The sequence below is a fragment of the Talpa europaea genome (assembly GCF_964194135.1).
Source record: "Talpa europaea genome assembly, chromosome: 3".
Lineage (NCBI taxonomy): Eukaryota > Metazoa > Chordata > Mammalia > Eulipotyphla > Talpidae > Talpa > Talpa europaea.
Window position 1 is genome coordinate 79,515,137 of NC_140069.1, and position 17,050 is coordinate 79,532,186.

Below are 17,050 nucleotides of genomic sequence, written 5' to 3' on the forward strand. Positions count from 1 at the left end.
TCTGGTATTTATCACATATTTTAATGGTTAGTGATAACAGCAATATTAAGATTGCTTTAATACTTCTATCAAAAAATGTGCTAGCTATCTTTATAATTGGTCTAATTAATAGTTAGATAATAAAGATACTGGTATATTTCCTCGTCTTAAGGTAAAAGGCAGCTAATACCTGTTTTATGCTTTTATTTCTCTCCTAGAATGATTCAGGAGCTCAAATTAAATTTAGGAATCAGGGCCTCCCTGGTGGCTCAGCAGGTTGAGCGCAGCGCTGTGGTGGCACAGCAGGTTGAGCGCAGAGCTATGCAGCTGTCTGTAGCCTCTGCAGCGCACGTTTGATTCCTGGCCAGCCAGAGTACAACCCACAGGGCACCACAGATCTCTCCTGCCTCACCCACTGCTCCCCTCAGCAGTGTCTTCAGTCCGTCTGCCTGTTCTGCTCCCAGCTCTGTCTTTGGTGAATTCTCTCACCCTTCCGCGCCTCTGGCCTGTACCCCATTTCTTGTATAAATAAAAAATAAATAAATTTAGGAATCAGGTTACTTAGAGGCTTCATATAAAATTTAGAAAATTTATTGCATAAAAAGGCACTTCAAATGAGCATGAGGAAAAATACCTAATCTCAAATCCAGGGATAGCTCAAAGTTATGGTTATATTTTTCCAGAATTTTTCTATGCTTATGTGTATAATGTTAAAATTCAAGCTAGATATAATTGTCAAAGGCTGTGAGCCTGAGGCCTACTTTTGTTAAAAAAAACAGCATAATTTTCTTGTTAAAGATTATATACAAGATTTTAATGCCTACTACTGTCAAATGTTAGTAATGGTCTCTGTTAATATTTTTAATATTAATTATTTCCATTAATATTTTTAGTTAATCCAGTGTTGTTCAAAGTATAATATATAATTCTGATTTTAGATGGTGGTCAGACATTTTAAATATATTAATCCAGTATTCAATAAGTTGGATCATGTTTTAAGAAAATTGTTATTTTTCTAGGTTTATTTTTTTAATGAAATGCAATTTTGTTTTGTTTAAAGATTTTATTTATTTTTGCATAGAGGAACTGGGTTGTAGGCCAGAGATGCAGTGAGGTGGGGACTGAGAGGATTCACTAGAGACAGAGTGGAGAGCAGAACAGGCAGAGCTACAGAAATATACTGCTAAGGGGAGCAACGGGTGAAACAGGCGATATCTGCTGCGCCATGTGGGTATCTGCCTGGCTGGGGATCCAAGTGGTGGGATGGGATCCCAGAGGTGGGCCATAATGGTAGTAGTGCTGAATCTAAAACCCTAGGGCACCAGGGAGACCCCCAATTTTTCTAGGTTTAAATCCATCTGCTACAAGCTAGAATCCTGTTTCATGCTCACATATCCTTATTGCCCCACTATTACTTGCCTAATTTTTATTAGCCTCCTGCAAGAATATCTAAAATTTTGATATAGTTTAATTTTTTTAAACATTTATTTATGCATACAAGAGCTGGCGTACAGGCCAGAGGTGCAGGGGGTGAGAGGATTCACCGGAGACAGAGTGGGGAAGAGAACAGGCAGATTGACTGAAGTACACTGCTGAGGGGAGCAGCGGGAGAGTCAGGAGAGGTCTGCTGTGCCATGTGGGTTGCTCCCTGACCATCTGGGGCTCGAACTCGTGCTGCAGAGGCTGCAAATTGCTTTATAGGGTGGTGCTTAACCCCTTGCGCCACCAGGGACGCCCTAGTTTAATTTTTTATTGTATTCATGTTTGCTTACTTTTATTTTACCAGAAATTAGCTTCTGTGCCAGAGATAGAAAATCTCCTTTTTGTATATTCGAATAGTTAAAACCTATTAAGTAAATGATAAGTATAGGTGGTAGTAGGGTATGACAAAAATCTCAAATATGGTATGCAAATGATAAAGAACTGGGAAACACTATTGTTTGAAATTTGAATTATTTCTGTATTTCCCCCATTCTAAGCAAGCCTGCAGTGATCTTTTTATAGCTAAATCTTCTCGCATGGACCAGTTATATTCAGCATAAATTAGTAGCAGTCCCAGAAATCTCAAAGAGCAAATGCATTTAGAGCTCCTATATTTTTGTATAATTTTACATCCAGAGGTTACACTATCACCAAACAGTAAATGAGAGGGCAGGTTTCCCTTAATCTATCTAATTTTGGACTAATTTTATTTAGTAGGTATGGCATTTTTCAGTTCTCAATGTTTACATAATATTCTTTCAGAAATGCCTAGTTTCTTTGCAATTTAGTAGTTACCTCCATATTAAGACTGTAACAGTTGCCTTTTATTTTATCATCGTAGTGATGATTTACTCTTTTATAGGAAGTCACGCCTAGCTGCCTTTTTTCAGTGATAATAGAGTAAAATTGTCTTTCATAGTAATGACATTATTTTTTCTTGTAGCTCGCTCAGTTTCGGCAAAGGAAAGCTCAATCTGATGGTCAGAATCTTTCTAAGAAGCAGAAAAAAAAGAGGAAAACTTCAAGCAGTAAGCATGATGTATCCTCAGATCCTGCTTTGAATATTGAGCACTCACAGAGTGATGATATATGTGTAAATAGTTCTCAGAAAGTGGGATCAACCTTATCTGCTGAATCCACAGTAATGAAAACTCTACACACTGGAGAAATTGTCAAACATGACGAAATCACTGTTGAAGTAAGTATTCTTCCAGATTTTTAGACAGGAGTATTCTAAGTAGAAAGTTGTTGCAGTGGTACTACTCATTAGCACCTTGTGCTTACCTTTTTGTGAGCTTGAGTCAATAAACAAGTATTGAATAACTGTTATACAGCATGGATTGACCATTAAAGATACATGGGTGAGGGGCCTCCCCGGTGGCGCAGCGGTTGAGCGCTGGGTTGTGAAGCTGCCCGCGGCCTCGGAGGCGCCGGTTCGATCCCCAGCTGCTCCCCGGCCACCGGAGGAGGGTCCCACATGGCGCACAGACCTCTCCTGCTGCCCGCTGCTCCCCTCAGCAGTGTACTTCGGTCCTTCTGCCTGCTCTGCTCCCCGCTCTGGCTCTGGTGAATTCTCTCACCCTCCCGTGCTTCTGACTGTACCCAGTGCATGTATAAACAAAAACAAACAAACAAATAAATAAATAAAACATGCCTCTATTAAAAAAAAAAAAAGATACATGGGTGAATGTGAGTCTACCTTTTAGGAAACTAAGTCTACTGTGGGAGCCAGATGTAAAATAAGCCATGTACTCTGATTAGAGCCATCTAGTAATATGTGCAAGGTGCCCTAGAATAAAGGGGAATGCCCCAATCAGCCTTTGTGTTTAGGAAAAGTTTCTTAGAAGATATAACAGAACTGAGCCTTGAAGTGTAAATTATATTCAGCTATAAGCAAAAAAGTAGAAAAGAGAACCTCTGTGATGAACCAATATGTGGTTTAAAGTGAATCACAGAATAATGGGGATTAGGTGGTGGTAATGGTGAGGGGCTAGAGCTTATACTTGGTTCATCGAAAGTTCTCAATTAACTTCTTTTCTTCTTCTTAATGATATAATTTTCTAGATTTAGGAGATGAGGGAAGAATAAAGAATGAATTGGGATGGTGGATCCCCCAACTAAGATCATGAATACAGAATGATGGGATGCTTAGGAGGAAGAGTGTTAGACAAGGCCAATGATGATTGTAGTTTGGATTATGCCCTAGTAATTTATGTAAACACAGAACGATTTGTCTACAGGAATTTGACATTTATTCCAGAGTCCAGGCTGTTAATAGAGATTTGCTCTCTAACATATAAGATCTTTTACAGTAAAAGAAAATCTCTAACATATGAGATCTTTACATCCTGTTTAGAGTTTATTGAGCATCTTGGATATCTAGATTAATGTTTTTCATAAAATTTGGGAAGATTTGACCATAAATACTTCAAATATCCTTTCCCTTTCTATGTTCTCTTTCCATATCTCCCATTAAACATATCTTATTATGTTTGATACTGTTCACAGGTTCCTGATACTCTGTTCATTTTAATTTTTTTCCCCTTTCCTCAGACTGGATAATTACAATTGAACTATACTGAAGTTTGTGGGTTCTTTCTTATTCCTCCTTAAGAAGTGTTAAACCCCTCTATTAATTTTTTCATTTCATTTATTTTACTTTTAACTCTGGTTCTTTTATAAGTTATCTCTCTTTTAATGATACTCTCTATTTGGTGAAGCATCATTCATACAGTTTACTTTTTTAGACATTATTTTCCTCAGTTATTTGACCATATTTAAAATAATTAAAGTCTTTAATAAGTCCAGTATCTGTGTTTCCTTAGCAACAGTTTCTACTGACTGTTATTTTCCTTGTGTATAGGTCATACTTTCCTTTTTCTTTTGTGTCTGTTATAATTTTTTGTTGAAATCTGGACCTTTTAAATAATATGATATGACAACACTGGTGCTTGATTTGGTTTGAAGATGATTTGTTTTTCAGCATAACAAATGATTTAGACTCTTCACTATAAAATTTTAGCGTTATTAGTGCAAAGAATGTTTTGCTTACTATTTTAGCCCTACTACACAGTACTTTTTTTTTTAAGATTTATTTTATTTTTATGCATACAAGAGCTGGGGTACAGGCCAGAGGTGCGGGGGTGGGGGGTGTGAGGGGATTCACCAGTGGGGAACAGAACAGGCAGATCTTCTGAAATACACTGCAGAGGGGAACAGTGGGCGAGTCAGGAGAGGTCTGCTGCACCATGTGGGTTGCTCCCTGGCGGAGGACCGAACTCGTGCTTGCAGTGGCTGCGGTTTGCTTCACAGGTTGCATCTTAACCCCTTGGGCCACCAGGGAGGCCCAGTACACAGTACATTTAAATCAATATCTATTTAAAAGGAATAACTTGATGAGCTGTGATGACTTCTGTCATGAAAATATTTTATTTTAAATTTAAAAAGAGTAACATGAGGGGCCTCCCCAGTGGTGCAGTGGTTGAGCTCTGGGCTGTGAAGCCCTGCAGCGCGGGTTCGATCCCCGGCCGCAAGGCGAGGGTCCCACATGGCGCACAGACCTCTCCTGATGCCTGCTGCTTCCCTCAGCAGTGTACTTCAGTCCTTCTGCCTGCTCTGCTCTCCTCTCTGCCTCTGGTGAATTCTCTCACCCTCCCGCGCTTCTGACTGTACCCAGTGCTTGTATAAATAAATAAATCTTTAAAAAAGAAAAGATTTAATTAAAAAAAAAAAGAGTAACATGAGTCAGGAATCACTTCTACAGAATTTTAGAATGAGTGCTAGCTTATTTCTGTTCCTAGTGTCATGGAGAAGATAGACTTAGAACTTGATCTTGAATATGAATAAAATTTCCCTAAGTTATAGATGAGAAAGGAGACAGTGGATGGCTCATAATTGTTGACTGAAAAGGTAAAATATCTATTTCTTTTCTCACTTATGAACCAAGATTCTTAGGGTGAACAGTGAAAGCAGTGGAAATTTAGGTTTCCTTGTTGACTCTTCCCAGCCCTTCTAAATTGAACTTAAAAAGCCACTCACTTCATACCAAATCCTAGGGAGGTAAGGATGTAAGAACAATGTCTTTGAAAGTGCTTTGTAAGCTGCGAAGATGCTAATAACAAGAATTGTTTGTCTTCAAGTTAATATTTTCTAGTATCAAGATTTGATGGTTAGTCTTTAAATTTAAAGAAATTGAATTTTTTTGACTAACATTTTAGGACTTTGTTTTATTTCAAAGAGATCCAAAGGAAATTGGAGAGGAAGGGGGGGAAGTGGGCACAGTGGACTATGGTAAAGGACCATGGGTATATGGTGGGCGTGATGTAATAGCATGCGTTTGAAGAGGTGGAATCCTCTATTTTGAATCATACATAGTGTTGTTAACCTGTTGTTACCTTCATAAAAAATAGTATAACAAAAATGGTAAGTGTAAGAAAAAGATACATTAATTGGCTCGACAGTATTATCAATCATCATGTTGTATAAAACCTTAAATATGCAGTTTCACTTTGGAAAATACAGGTATTTTTCATTAAAATATTAATTTTATGTTAACATGTAATGCATTGTCATTTTAAATAAAGATTTAGAAAAAAATGAGATATAAGAATTAGAATGATGATATATTTGGTGCTTTTGTCCTACAAATGATTTGTAGTGAGTGTAAGACCCTGTGTGAAAGTAATTCTTGATACTTTTATATTTATATTTAAATGTATATTAAAATTTTTATATTTACTTTAAAATGTATTATATTAAAATGTATTATATTAAAATGTATTAGTGATACATTTTAAATGCATTATTAAGCCATTGTGAGTAATAAAGTGAAATTTTTAAAGATTTGAGTAATTTCTTAAAGCATTTAGTGATAATTTTCTGTGTATGTTTTATTACATAGTTCCAATGAAATGACTTAGTTAAAAATAGTATTTAGGAAGTAGTAAAGTACAATATTTAAAGAAAAAACAGAAGGGCTTAATGTAATTGTTTTTACTTTGGTTTTAGCCGGAAAGTGAAATTTCAACAACAGCAGATGATTATAGTTCAGAGGTAAGAATAAATAATATTATGATTAACATTTTATATTATTCATGAAACTGTTATTAGTATTTCACTTCTTGAAACTCACATGCTTTTTTTTTCTTTTTTCTTTTTCCTTGAACTGTCATCATACATAGTCCCTTGTGCTCCTCCCTCCCTGGTTAATCCTCTCCCTCCCCTAGTAATAGTTTTACTTCTTCTTTCCCTAATTGGATTCCTTGTGTGTCTTTCTCTTGTCTTATTGCTCTGGCTGGGACTTCTAGTACTATATTGAAAAGCAGTGGCAAGAGTAGACATCCTTGTCTTGTTCCTGATCTTAAAGAAAAGGCTTTAGCTTTTCACCATTGAGAATAATATTGTCTGTGGGTTCATCATATTTGGTTTTTTATCATGTTAAGGTATGTTCCTTGTATCCCGAGAATTTGGACAGCCTTCATCGTAAACAAATGTTGAAATTTGTCAGATGCTTTCTCAACATCTATTGCTATGAGCATATGGCTTTAATTTTTCTTTTTGTTGATGTGTTGGATTGCTTTAATTGGTTTCCAATATTGAACCATCCTTGTGCCTCTGGACTAAATCCCACTTGATCGTGTTGAATTATCCTTTTGATGCATCATTGGATTCTGTTGGCAAGGATTTTATTGAGGATTTTTGCATCAGTGTTCATTAAGGAAATTGGCCCGTAGTTTTTTGTGTTGTCTTTGTTTGGTTTTGGTATTAGTGTAATGTTGGCATCAAAGAATGTATTTGGCAGTATTCCTTCTTTCTCAGTTTTTTGAAAGAGTTTGTGTAGGATAGGCTCTAGTTCATTCCTGAACATTTGGTAGAATTCGTTTGTGACATTGTCTGGTCCTGGACCTTTGTTTTTGGGGAATGTTTTGATTACTGTTTCAGTTTCATTGCTTTAATTTGTCTTTTGAGTTGCTCTATTTCTTCTTTATCTAGCTTTGGATGATCATATCGTTCTAGGAATTTGCCTATCTCTTCAAGATTGTTGAATTTGTTTGCATGTAAATGTTCATAGTAATCTCTGATAATCCTTTTGATTCTACTGAGCCTATTGTAATTTCTCCTCTTTTGTTTATGATCCTGTTTGTTTGTGTTTTCTCCCGTTTTTTCATTGCCAGCCTGGCTAGAAGTTTGCCTGTTCTGTTTATTTTTTTGAAGAGTCCACTTTTGGCTTCGTTTTTCTTTTGGATAGTTTTTTGTTTTTTTTTTTTTAATTCTGTTTTGTTTATTCCAGGTTTGATTTTTATTATTTCCTTCTACTGGTTTTTGGGCTTTTTGTTGTTGTTGTTCATTTTCTAGTTCTTTGAGATGGGAGATTATGTTGTTTCTTGAGTTCTTTCTTGTTTCTTGATGTGAGCCTGTATTGCTGTATACTTTCATCTTTTACTGCTTTTACTGTGTCCCATACATTCTTGAAAGTGGTGTCCTCGTTGTTTGACTCAAATTTTTTTTTTAAATTTCTTCTTTGATCTCTTTAATCCAATGGTCTTCCATTAGTGTGAATTTCAATCTCCATGAAGTGGGAAGGTTCCTTGCTTACTTTTCATGGTTTATTTCTAGTTTGATGCCTTTATGATCAGAGAAGGTAGTTGGAATGATTTTGATCTTAATGTATCTGTTGATGTTTTTCTTATGGCCCAGTATGTGATCAATTCTGGAGAATGACCCGTGCGCACGTGAGAAAAATGTGTACTCAGATTTTTGGGGGTGCAGTGTCCTATACAAATGTGTTAAGCCCATGCAGTCTAGGTCTTTATTTAGGGCTCTAGTGTCCTTGTTTATTTTTTGTCTCATTGATTTGCCCATTGGTAGAGTGGAGTGTTGAAGTCTCCTACTATATATGTATTTTCTCTAATGTCTTTTCAGAGCTGATAATAATTTTCTTATACATTTTGTTGCTCTTTCATTTGGTGAGTACATGTTGATGAGTGTTAAAGCTTCCTAATGTACTGTCTGCTTAATCATAACATAGAGTCCATCTATGTGTCTTTTTACTTTTTTTAGTTTGAAGTCTGTTTTGTCTGATATAAGTATGGCTGTTCCTGCCTTCTTTTTTGGTCCATTTGCTTGTAGTATTGTTTTCCAAACTTTTACTTTCAGTCTGTGTTTATCATTTGTAGTTAAATGTGCTTCCTGGAGACAGCAGAAGGATGGATTTTGCTTTGTCTTTTTATTGATGAGTTTAGGCCATTTATATTTGGAGTTAATATTGATATGTGACATCTGTACTTGCCCTTTTGTTTGTCTTTTTATGATTTTATTCCTTGCCTTATTCTGTTCTTATTCCTTCCTCTGTTGGTTTTGGCTTTTGTAGTACTTCTTGTAGTACTTTTTGGAGAGTGGGGGTTTAGTAATAATGAATTTCTGGAGATTCTGTTTGTCTGAGAAGGTCCTTATTTTTTCTTCATAGAGGGGTAAAGTATTTCTTCATTTGTAGGGGTAAAGTTTTCTTAGTTGGCATTTGTTGACTTGGAGTTTGTTGAATATGTCACTTCATTCTCTTCTTGCCTATAGTGTTTCTTAGGAGAAGTCTGATGTCAGCCCAATTAGTTTTCCTTTATAGGTTATCTGTTTCTTCCCCTTCATCGGCTTTATTATTTTTTTCCTTGGCTTGGACTCTTGGAAGTTTTACTATTTTGTGTCTTGCTGTAGTTTCCTTTTCATTGTAGTATTTTGGTGTTCTTTTTTCATTTTTAAGATTTATTTATTTATGCATACAAGAGCTGGGGTACAGGCCAGAGGTACGGAGAGGGGGGATGTGTGAGAGGATTCGCCAGAGACAGAGTGGGGAACAGAACGTGTAGATTGACTGAAATACACTGCTGAGGGGAGCAGCAGGTGAGATAGGAGAGGTCTGCTGTGCCATGTGGGTTGCTCCCTGGATGACTGGGGAATCCAACTTGTGCTGCAGTGACTGGTGATAGCTTGATAGCACTGTCTTTAACCCCTGCACCACCAGGGAGTCCCAATTTGGTGTTCTTCTAGCTTCCTGTATTTGTTTTCATTTCCTTCTTCATGCTTGGGAAGTTCTCTTCAGTTATCTCCTTTTTTGGTTCTTTGGTCTCTCTCCTCACCTTCTGGGATTTCTATAACTCTTATATTTCCTTTCCTCATGATGTCATGCCAGAGTCCACCTCCTACCAGGGCTGGGTTTCCGTAAAGACGAGACGGCACTAGGCGAAGTAGAGGGATGAAGGAGGGGGAATAAGGAGACACAGACACTTGATAGGGTGCAAGTATCTCCTCCTGAGGAGGGTCTCAGCAGGCCTTTATACATCAGAAATTCTTTATGTGATCATTACATCATGCAGTCATGTGATTTCACTTTTTACATTGTTTTAGAACTTACTTTTTGATTATCAATCAGTGTCCAGCCCTTTCTTAATTTTCCCAGTATATGATTAACTTGGTTGCTTGGTTACATTACACATTTTCCTAGGTGATATATGTTATTCAAAAAATAGAAACAGGTGCTACACACAACGTGATTCAAGCAGTCAATCTAGGTAACTAAAACAAGGCTAAGTGGGCATTGTAAAATTGAGTACGGCCTCCTATTTTCTATATAGAACCAAGGAGTCCCGGTGCCATGGGAACAGTATGTGGTGTGTTTTTCTTGGACCATTTTGCCTCCTGGGGCGCCTCAGGGCCTTCTCTGGTGGGAGACTTTTGCCGGGCTCAGTTCCATCAGTTCTATCAAGTGTGGTTTGTTACAAAAGTCAATGTTACTATGGTAACTGAATTACAGATTGGAGGACGTGGAGAATTATTGGAAACCGTTTCATTATCAATCATGTTGGAAGGTACATTTTTTCAAACTACTGAGGTGTGCATTACCAAAACTGGCATTGATGCCAACACTCATTTATTGTGTTATTCTAAAGCTTATAGAAAATTTCTATGGTTTTGATAACTGCAACAACCAAATGAAAGGAAGCAACAGGAGCCAGCTATCGAGTTTTCTGACTTTTCAGAAATCTTCCCCATGCCCGGACCTTTGTCATACGGCATGAGTAGCATGGCCCGCGCCAACGTCAAATAGTTCTTGAGGTGTTTCTTCATTCTTTTTCCTTCGTACTTCTCTCTCTCTTTTTTCTTTTGGTTCTGTTTATATCTCTATCTTTGAGAGTGCTGGTTCATGGTTCTTTCTTCCGTTTCATCAATTCTGTTTTCATTGCTTTCCTCAGAGTTCTTTAGCTCCTCCATTAATCTTTTAATCTGCTGCATTTCCTTCATTTCCTTCTTTAAGGACTCAATTTCATTCTTCAGTTCATTAATTATATTTCTCATATTCTTTTCCTTCTTGTCTTCTTTATTTTTGTGTGTGTGTGTTTTTTAAAGATTTATCTATTCATACAAGAGCCGGGGTACAGGTCAGAGGCGCGGGAGGGTGAGAAGATTCACCAGAGACAGAGCGGGGAGCAGAACAGGCAGATGGACCAAAAGCACTGCTGAAGGGAGCAGCAGGAGAGACAGGAGAGGTCTGCCGTGCCATGTGGGTATCTCTCTGGCCGGCTGGGAATCAAACCTGCGCTGCAGAGGCTGTGGACAGCTTCATAGTGCTGCATTCAACTCACTGCGCCACCAGGGAGGCCCTTCATTATGTTTTTTAATCATGACCATTTTAAATTCTCTATCTGGCAGGTAGAGAAGTTCTTCCATGTCATTGTTGTTGAATTCTGGTGGCTGATTTTCTTTTTGTTGTGTGTCCTTCCCCTGAGGGCTTGCTTGGCTATTTGTATTTTTCCTTCTCCCTGTTGCTTGTTTTCTAATTTGTCTATTGCATTGGGCCACTGAGCCCTCCCTGTCTCTACCCAGTTCCGAAATGGATGTGCGTGGCGTGCCCCAGCCTTGCTCAGCATGCGCTTTCCTGCTCACTTCATGCTTTATATTTTTATAAATATAAGAGAACATCGTGATCTACAAATGACCTAGAAAATATAAAAAAATAAGTTTTTCTGATATATCTTTTCTTGGATTGTTGACTGAGTTTTTAAGTTTGTTTGAGTTTTAATTTCTAGGAAAGCATCTGATAATGTTTTCCCAGGATACATGATTGTTACTGGCTATCCATATATAATAGTAAATATTTCGTAATACAGGCTATTTCATTTTGAGTTAGGCTTTTTACAAATGCTTGAGTTCTAGTTAATTATATAAATTATCTTATTGGAATTAACATTCTAATAGTTAATTTTATTTTAGGTGATGAAAGTGAAGGTAGGCATTGGCCACTGTAAGAAATACCTCTTTATGTGTTAGTAATAAATAGATGTCATTTTATCTTTGTTTTTACTCCATTAGATGTGGTTGTCATTTCTTTGGGTCAGAATTTTAGAACATAAGAAACTGTTCCTTACTCTGAATAGTTTAGCCCTTACCTCAGTGTATTCTGTAAGTTTAAATTTATTTAGGTTTTAATGCGCAAAGACAGCTTCTTAAATGAGCATATTACTGTTTGGGGTTGCTAATGGAAGTAATTTGACAGTTCAAAAGTTTAATGTTTTTATAAACTGGGAACATAGTAAAATGTGGTTAGAAAAATAATTAACTAATAATTAAAAAATAAATTGGTACCTGATTTAGCCTATATAAAGTTGCTTCTATGGCAAGTATCTCAATTTAAAATCACAACTTGCAAATCAGAGTATCCTTTCATGTGACTTTAATTTTGGACTTAGATATGAAAATGCTGCATTTCTCTTTTTGTAATGCCTTAATTATTTTTCTTATTTTTTAATAATTGTTTTATTTTTAATATTTATTTTTTATGTCCTTGTTAATTTTGGACTGTGTTTGATTTCTCCCTTCAGGTGTAGTCCCATAACTCTCCAACTACCATAGTGACTGTGATCCATCAGCACAGTCCCTTGTGCTCTTCCCTCCCCTTTTTCAACATCTCTCCCTCCCCCTTCCCTGTTGTATACCTCAGATCTGAGTCAGCTTGCCAGTTTTGTCTTCTTGATCCTTTGCTTGGCCTCTCTATATTTCGCATATAAGTTGAACCATCTGATACTTACCTTTCTCCTTCTGGCTTATCTCACTAAGCATAATCCCTTCCATCTACAAACATTTGTTGCAAATGTTATTAGTTTATCTTTTTGGATCACTGAGTATTGTTTCATTGTGTATATACACCACATTTTCTTGATTCTTTCATCTGTTTTGGGGGCATTTTGGTTGTTTCCATATTTGAATGCCTTAATTCTTTTTTTTTTTTTTTTTTTTTTTTTTTGTGACTGTGGTAACTTCCACACTTTTTTATTTTTTTATTTTTTTTTTTTTTATAAATTTTATTGTTATATTCCCCATACAATTGCAGCCCCCCATTCTGACCCCAATCCCTCCCCTCCCGCCCCCGCCCCCCTAAAAGCGTCTCTGGTTCATAGTTTTTTGTTGATTTTGATTTTCACTTTCTTATAGTTATTCATTTTCCTGGTCCCTTATTTAAGTTTTCTAGATTCCTGCTATGAGTGAGACCATCCGGTATTTTTCTTTTTCTTTTTGGCTTATTTCGCTGAGCATGATCCCTTCCAGCGCCATCCATGTTGCAGCAAATTGCATGTGTTTATCTTTTTTGAATGCTGAGTAATATTCCATGGTATATATGTACCACATCTTCTTGATCCAGTCATCTATTTTTGGGCATTTGGGTTGTTTCCAAAGCTTAGCTATTGTAAACAGTGCTGCTATAAACATAGGGGTGCAGGTGTTCTTTGGAATTGATGTTTCTGTGTCCTTTGGGTAAATACCTAGGAGTGGAATTGCTGGGTCATATGGAAGCTCTATGTTTAGTAGGTCCAGAAATCTCCACACAGCTTTCCACAGTGGTTGGACCAGTTTGCACTCCCACCAACAGTGCAGAAGAGTTCCTTTTTCTCCACACCCTCGCCAACATTTGTTGTTGCTAGTTTTTTTAATATGTGCCATTCTCACTGGTGTAAGATGGTATCTCATGGTAGTTTTGATTTGCATTTCCCTGATGACAAGTGATGTTGAACATTTTTTCATATGCCTGTTGGCCATTTGCATTTCCTCTTCAGAGAAGTTTCTTTTAAGCTCTTCTGCCCATTTTTTGACTGGATTATTTTCTTTGTTGTTGTTGAGTCTCATCAGCTCTTTGCAGATTTTTGTGATCAGTCCTTTATCATTAGTGTTGGGTGCAAAAATGTTCTCCCAGTTGGTGGGGTTTCTCTTTGTTTTTGTTATTGTCTCTTTTGCTGTGCAAAAGCTCTTTAATTTGATATAGTCCCAGCTGTTTATCTTTGCCTTCACTATCACTGCTTTGGGTGATGTGTCTGTAAAGATGTCTTTGATGTGCAAATCACGTAGTGTTTCGCCTATATTTCCTTCTATATATTTTATGGTTTCAGGTCTTATGTCTAGTTCTTTAATCCATTTTGAGTTGATTTTTGTGTATGGTGTGAGGTGGTGGTCAAGCTTCATTCTTTTGCATGTAGCGACCCAGTTTTCCCAGCACCATTTATTGAACAAACTTTCTTTGCTCCAATGCATAGTCTTTGCTCCTTTGTCAAAGATTAGTTGACCATAAATCTGTGGGTTTATTTCTGGATTTTCTATTCGATTCCATTGGTCTGTATGTCTGTTCTTGTTCCAATACCATGCAGTTTTGATGATTATGGCTTTGTAGTATAGTTTGAAGTCTGGGAGTCTGATGCCTCCATTCCCTTCTTTTTTTTTCAGGAGAGCTTTGGCTATTCGGGGTTTTTTGTGATTCCATATGAATTTCATCAATAATTGTTCTATTTCTTTGAAGAATGACATTGAAATTTTGATTGGAATAGCATTGAATCTGTATATTGCTTTTGGAAGGATGGCCATTTTAATAATGTTTATTCTTCCAATCCATGAGCAGGGGATGTCTCTCCATTTCTTTGTGTCTTCTTCTATTTCTTTTAACAGTGTTTTATAGTTTTCTTTGTATAGGTCCTTTACCTCTTTTGTTAGATTTATTCCCAAATATTTGATTTTTTTTGTTTCAATAACAAAAGGGATGGTCTTTTTGATTTCTTCTTCTTCAGATTTATTGTTTGTGTATAGGAAGGCTACTGACTTTTGCGTGTTGATTTTGTATCCTGCCACTTTACTGAACTGATTGATGAGTTGAATTAGCTTTTCTGTGGCGTTTTTGGGGTTCTCTATGTATAATATCATATCGTCTGCAAATAGTGATAGTTTGACTTCTTCTTTTCCTATTTGGATTCCTTGGATGTCTTTCTCTTGTCTTATTGCCCTGGCTAGGACTTCCAGTATTATATTGAAAAGCAATGGTGAGAGTGGACATCCTTGTCTTGTTCCAGATCTTAATGGAATTGCTTTCAGCTTTTCACCATTGAGGATGATACTGGCTGTTGGCTTGTCATAGATGGCCTTTATGATGTTGAGGTATGTTCCTTGTATCCCAAGAATTTCAAGGGCTTTTATCATGAATGGGTGTTGCACTTTGTCGAAAGCTTTCTCAGCATCTATTGATATTATCATATGGTTTTTATATTTCTTTTTGTTGATGTGTTGGATAACGTTGATTGATTTTCGGATGTTAAACCATCCTTGTGCCCCTGGAATGAATCCAACTTGGTCGTGGTGAATTATCTTATGGATACATTGTTGGATTCTGATAGCTAAAATTTTATTGAGGATTTTTGCATCAGTGTTCATTAGGGAGATTGGCCTGTAGTTTTCCTTTTTTGTGTTGTCCTTGTTCGGTTTTGGTATTAGTGTAATGTTGGCTTCATAGAACGTGTTTGGTATTGTCCCTTCCTTCTCAATTTTTTGGAAGAGTTTGTGAAGGATAGGCACTAATTCGTCTCTGAATGTTTGGTAGAATTCATTTGTAAATCCATCAGGTCCTGGGCTTTTGTTTTTGGGGAGGTTTTTGATTACCATTTCAATTTCGCTAATTGTAATTGGTCTGTTTAGGTGTTCTATTTCTTCTTTATCTAGCTTTGGGTGATTGTAGAGTTGTAGGAATTTGTCCATCTCCTCTAGATTGTTAAACTTGTTTCCATATAACTGTTCATAGTAGTTACTGATTATTCTTTTGATTTCTTTGTGTCCGTTGTGATTTCTCCTCTTTCATTGATGATCCTGTTTATTTGTGCTTTCTCCCTTTTTTCCTTTGTGAGCCTGGCTAGGGGTTTGTCTATTTTATTGATTTTTTCAAAGAACCAGCTCTTGGTTTCATTGATCTTTTGGATTGTTTTTTTAGTTTCAATTTCATTTATTTCTGCTTTGGTTTTTATTATTTCTTTTCTTCTACTGGTTTTGGGGTTTTTTTGTTGTTCTTTTTCTAGATCTTTGAGCTTCGAGATTAGGTTGTTTCTTTGCTTTCTTTCTTGTTTCTTGATGTGAGCTTCTATTGCTATATATTTTCCTCTTATTACTGCTTTTGCTGCATCCCATACATTTAGGATATTGGTGTCCTCCTTGTTGTTCAATTCAAAAAATTTTTTAATTTCTTCTTTGATCTCCTCATTAGTCCAATGGTCTTCCAGTAGTGTGGTTTTTAATCTCCATGAGGTAGGAAAGTTCCTTGCCTTCTTTTTATGGTTTATTTCTAGTTTGATGCCTTCATGGTCAGAAAAGATGGTTGATATGATTTCAATCTTGGTGTATCTGTTGATGTTTGTCTTGTGCCCCAGTATGTGATCGATCCTGGAGAATGATCCGTGTGCGCTTGAGAAAAATGTGTACTCCGTTTTTTTGGGGTTTAGTGTTCTATAGATGTCTGTTAAGCCCAATTGCTCTAGGTCTTTATTTAGAGCTTTGGTTTCTTTACTTATTTTTTGTCTTGTTGATCTATCCATTGTTGATAGTGGTGTGTTGAAGTCTCCCACTACGTATGTGTTTTCTCTGATGTCTGTTTTCAGAGAGGACAACAGTTGTCTGATATATTTTGGTGCTCCTTCGTTTGGTGAGTATATGTTAATGAGTGTTATTTCTTCTTGAAGTATTGTCCCCTTGATCATAATGTAGTGACCATTGGGGTCTCTTTTTATCTTTTTGAGTTTGAAATCTGTTTTATCTGATATAAGTATAGCTGTTCCTGCTTTCTTTTTTGGTCCATTTGCTTGTAGGATTGTTTTCCATCCTTTAACTTTGAGCCTATTTTTATCTTTTGTAGCTAAATGTGTTTCCTGGAGACAGCAAAAGGTTGGGTTTTGTTTCTTAATCCAGGCTGCAACTCTGTGTCTTTTTATTGAAGAGTTTAGTCCATTTACATTTAGAGTTAATATTGATATGTTAACATCTGTATTTGCCATTGTGTTTGTCTTTCCTTTGATTTTATTTATTCTTTTAATAACTTTTTTTTTTTTTTGGCCTTCTTTCATTGTTATTCGTCGCTCTGAGGTTCTGGCTTTAGGACTCCTTGTAGTATTTTTTGGAGTGGGGGTTTAGTTGCAATGAAATTCCGGAGTTTCTGTTTGTCTGGGAAGGTCCATATTCTTTCTTCAAAGAGGAAGGAGAGCTTTGCGGGATAGAGTATTCTTGGTTGGCATCTGTTTTCTTGGAG

At 36.7% G+C, this 17,050-nt stretch overlaps 1 protein-coding gene across 2 annotated transcripts in view; it reads left to right on the plus strand.

The window, feature by feature from the left end:
- The window catches only part of AKAP9 (A-kinase anchoring protein 9), a gene marked incomplete at both ends in the record, with an annotated part of 150,113 nt that overhangs the window by 13,098 nt on the left and 119,965 nt on the right, over positions 1-17,050 (plus strand). For both annotated transcript variants that reach the window (XM_084230039.1, XM_084230040.1), the window contains 2 exons: positions 2,405-2,659; positions 6,469-6,513. In XM_084230039.1, the coding sequence (XP_084086165.1) occupies positions 2,405-2,659; positions 6,469-6,513 (300 nt within the window). The remainder of the gene's footprint in view (positions 1-2,404; positions 2,660-6,468; positions 6,514-17,050) is intronic.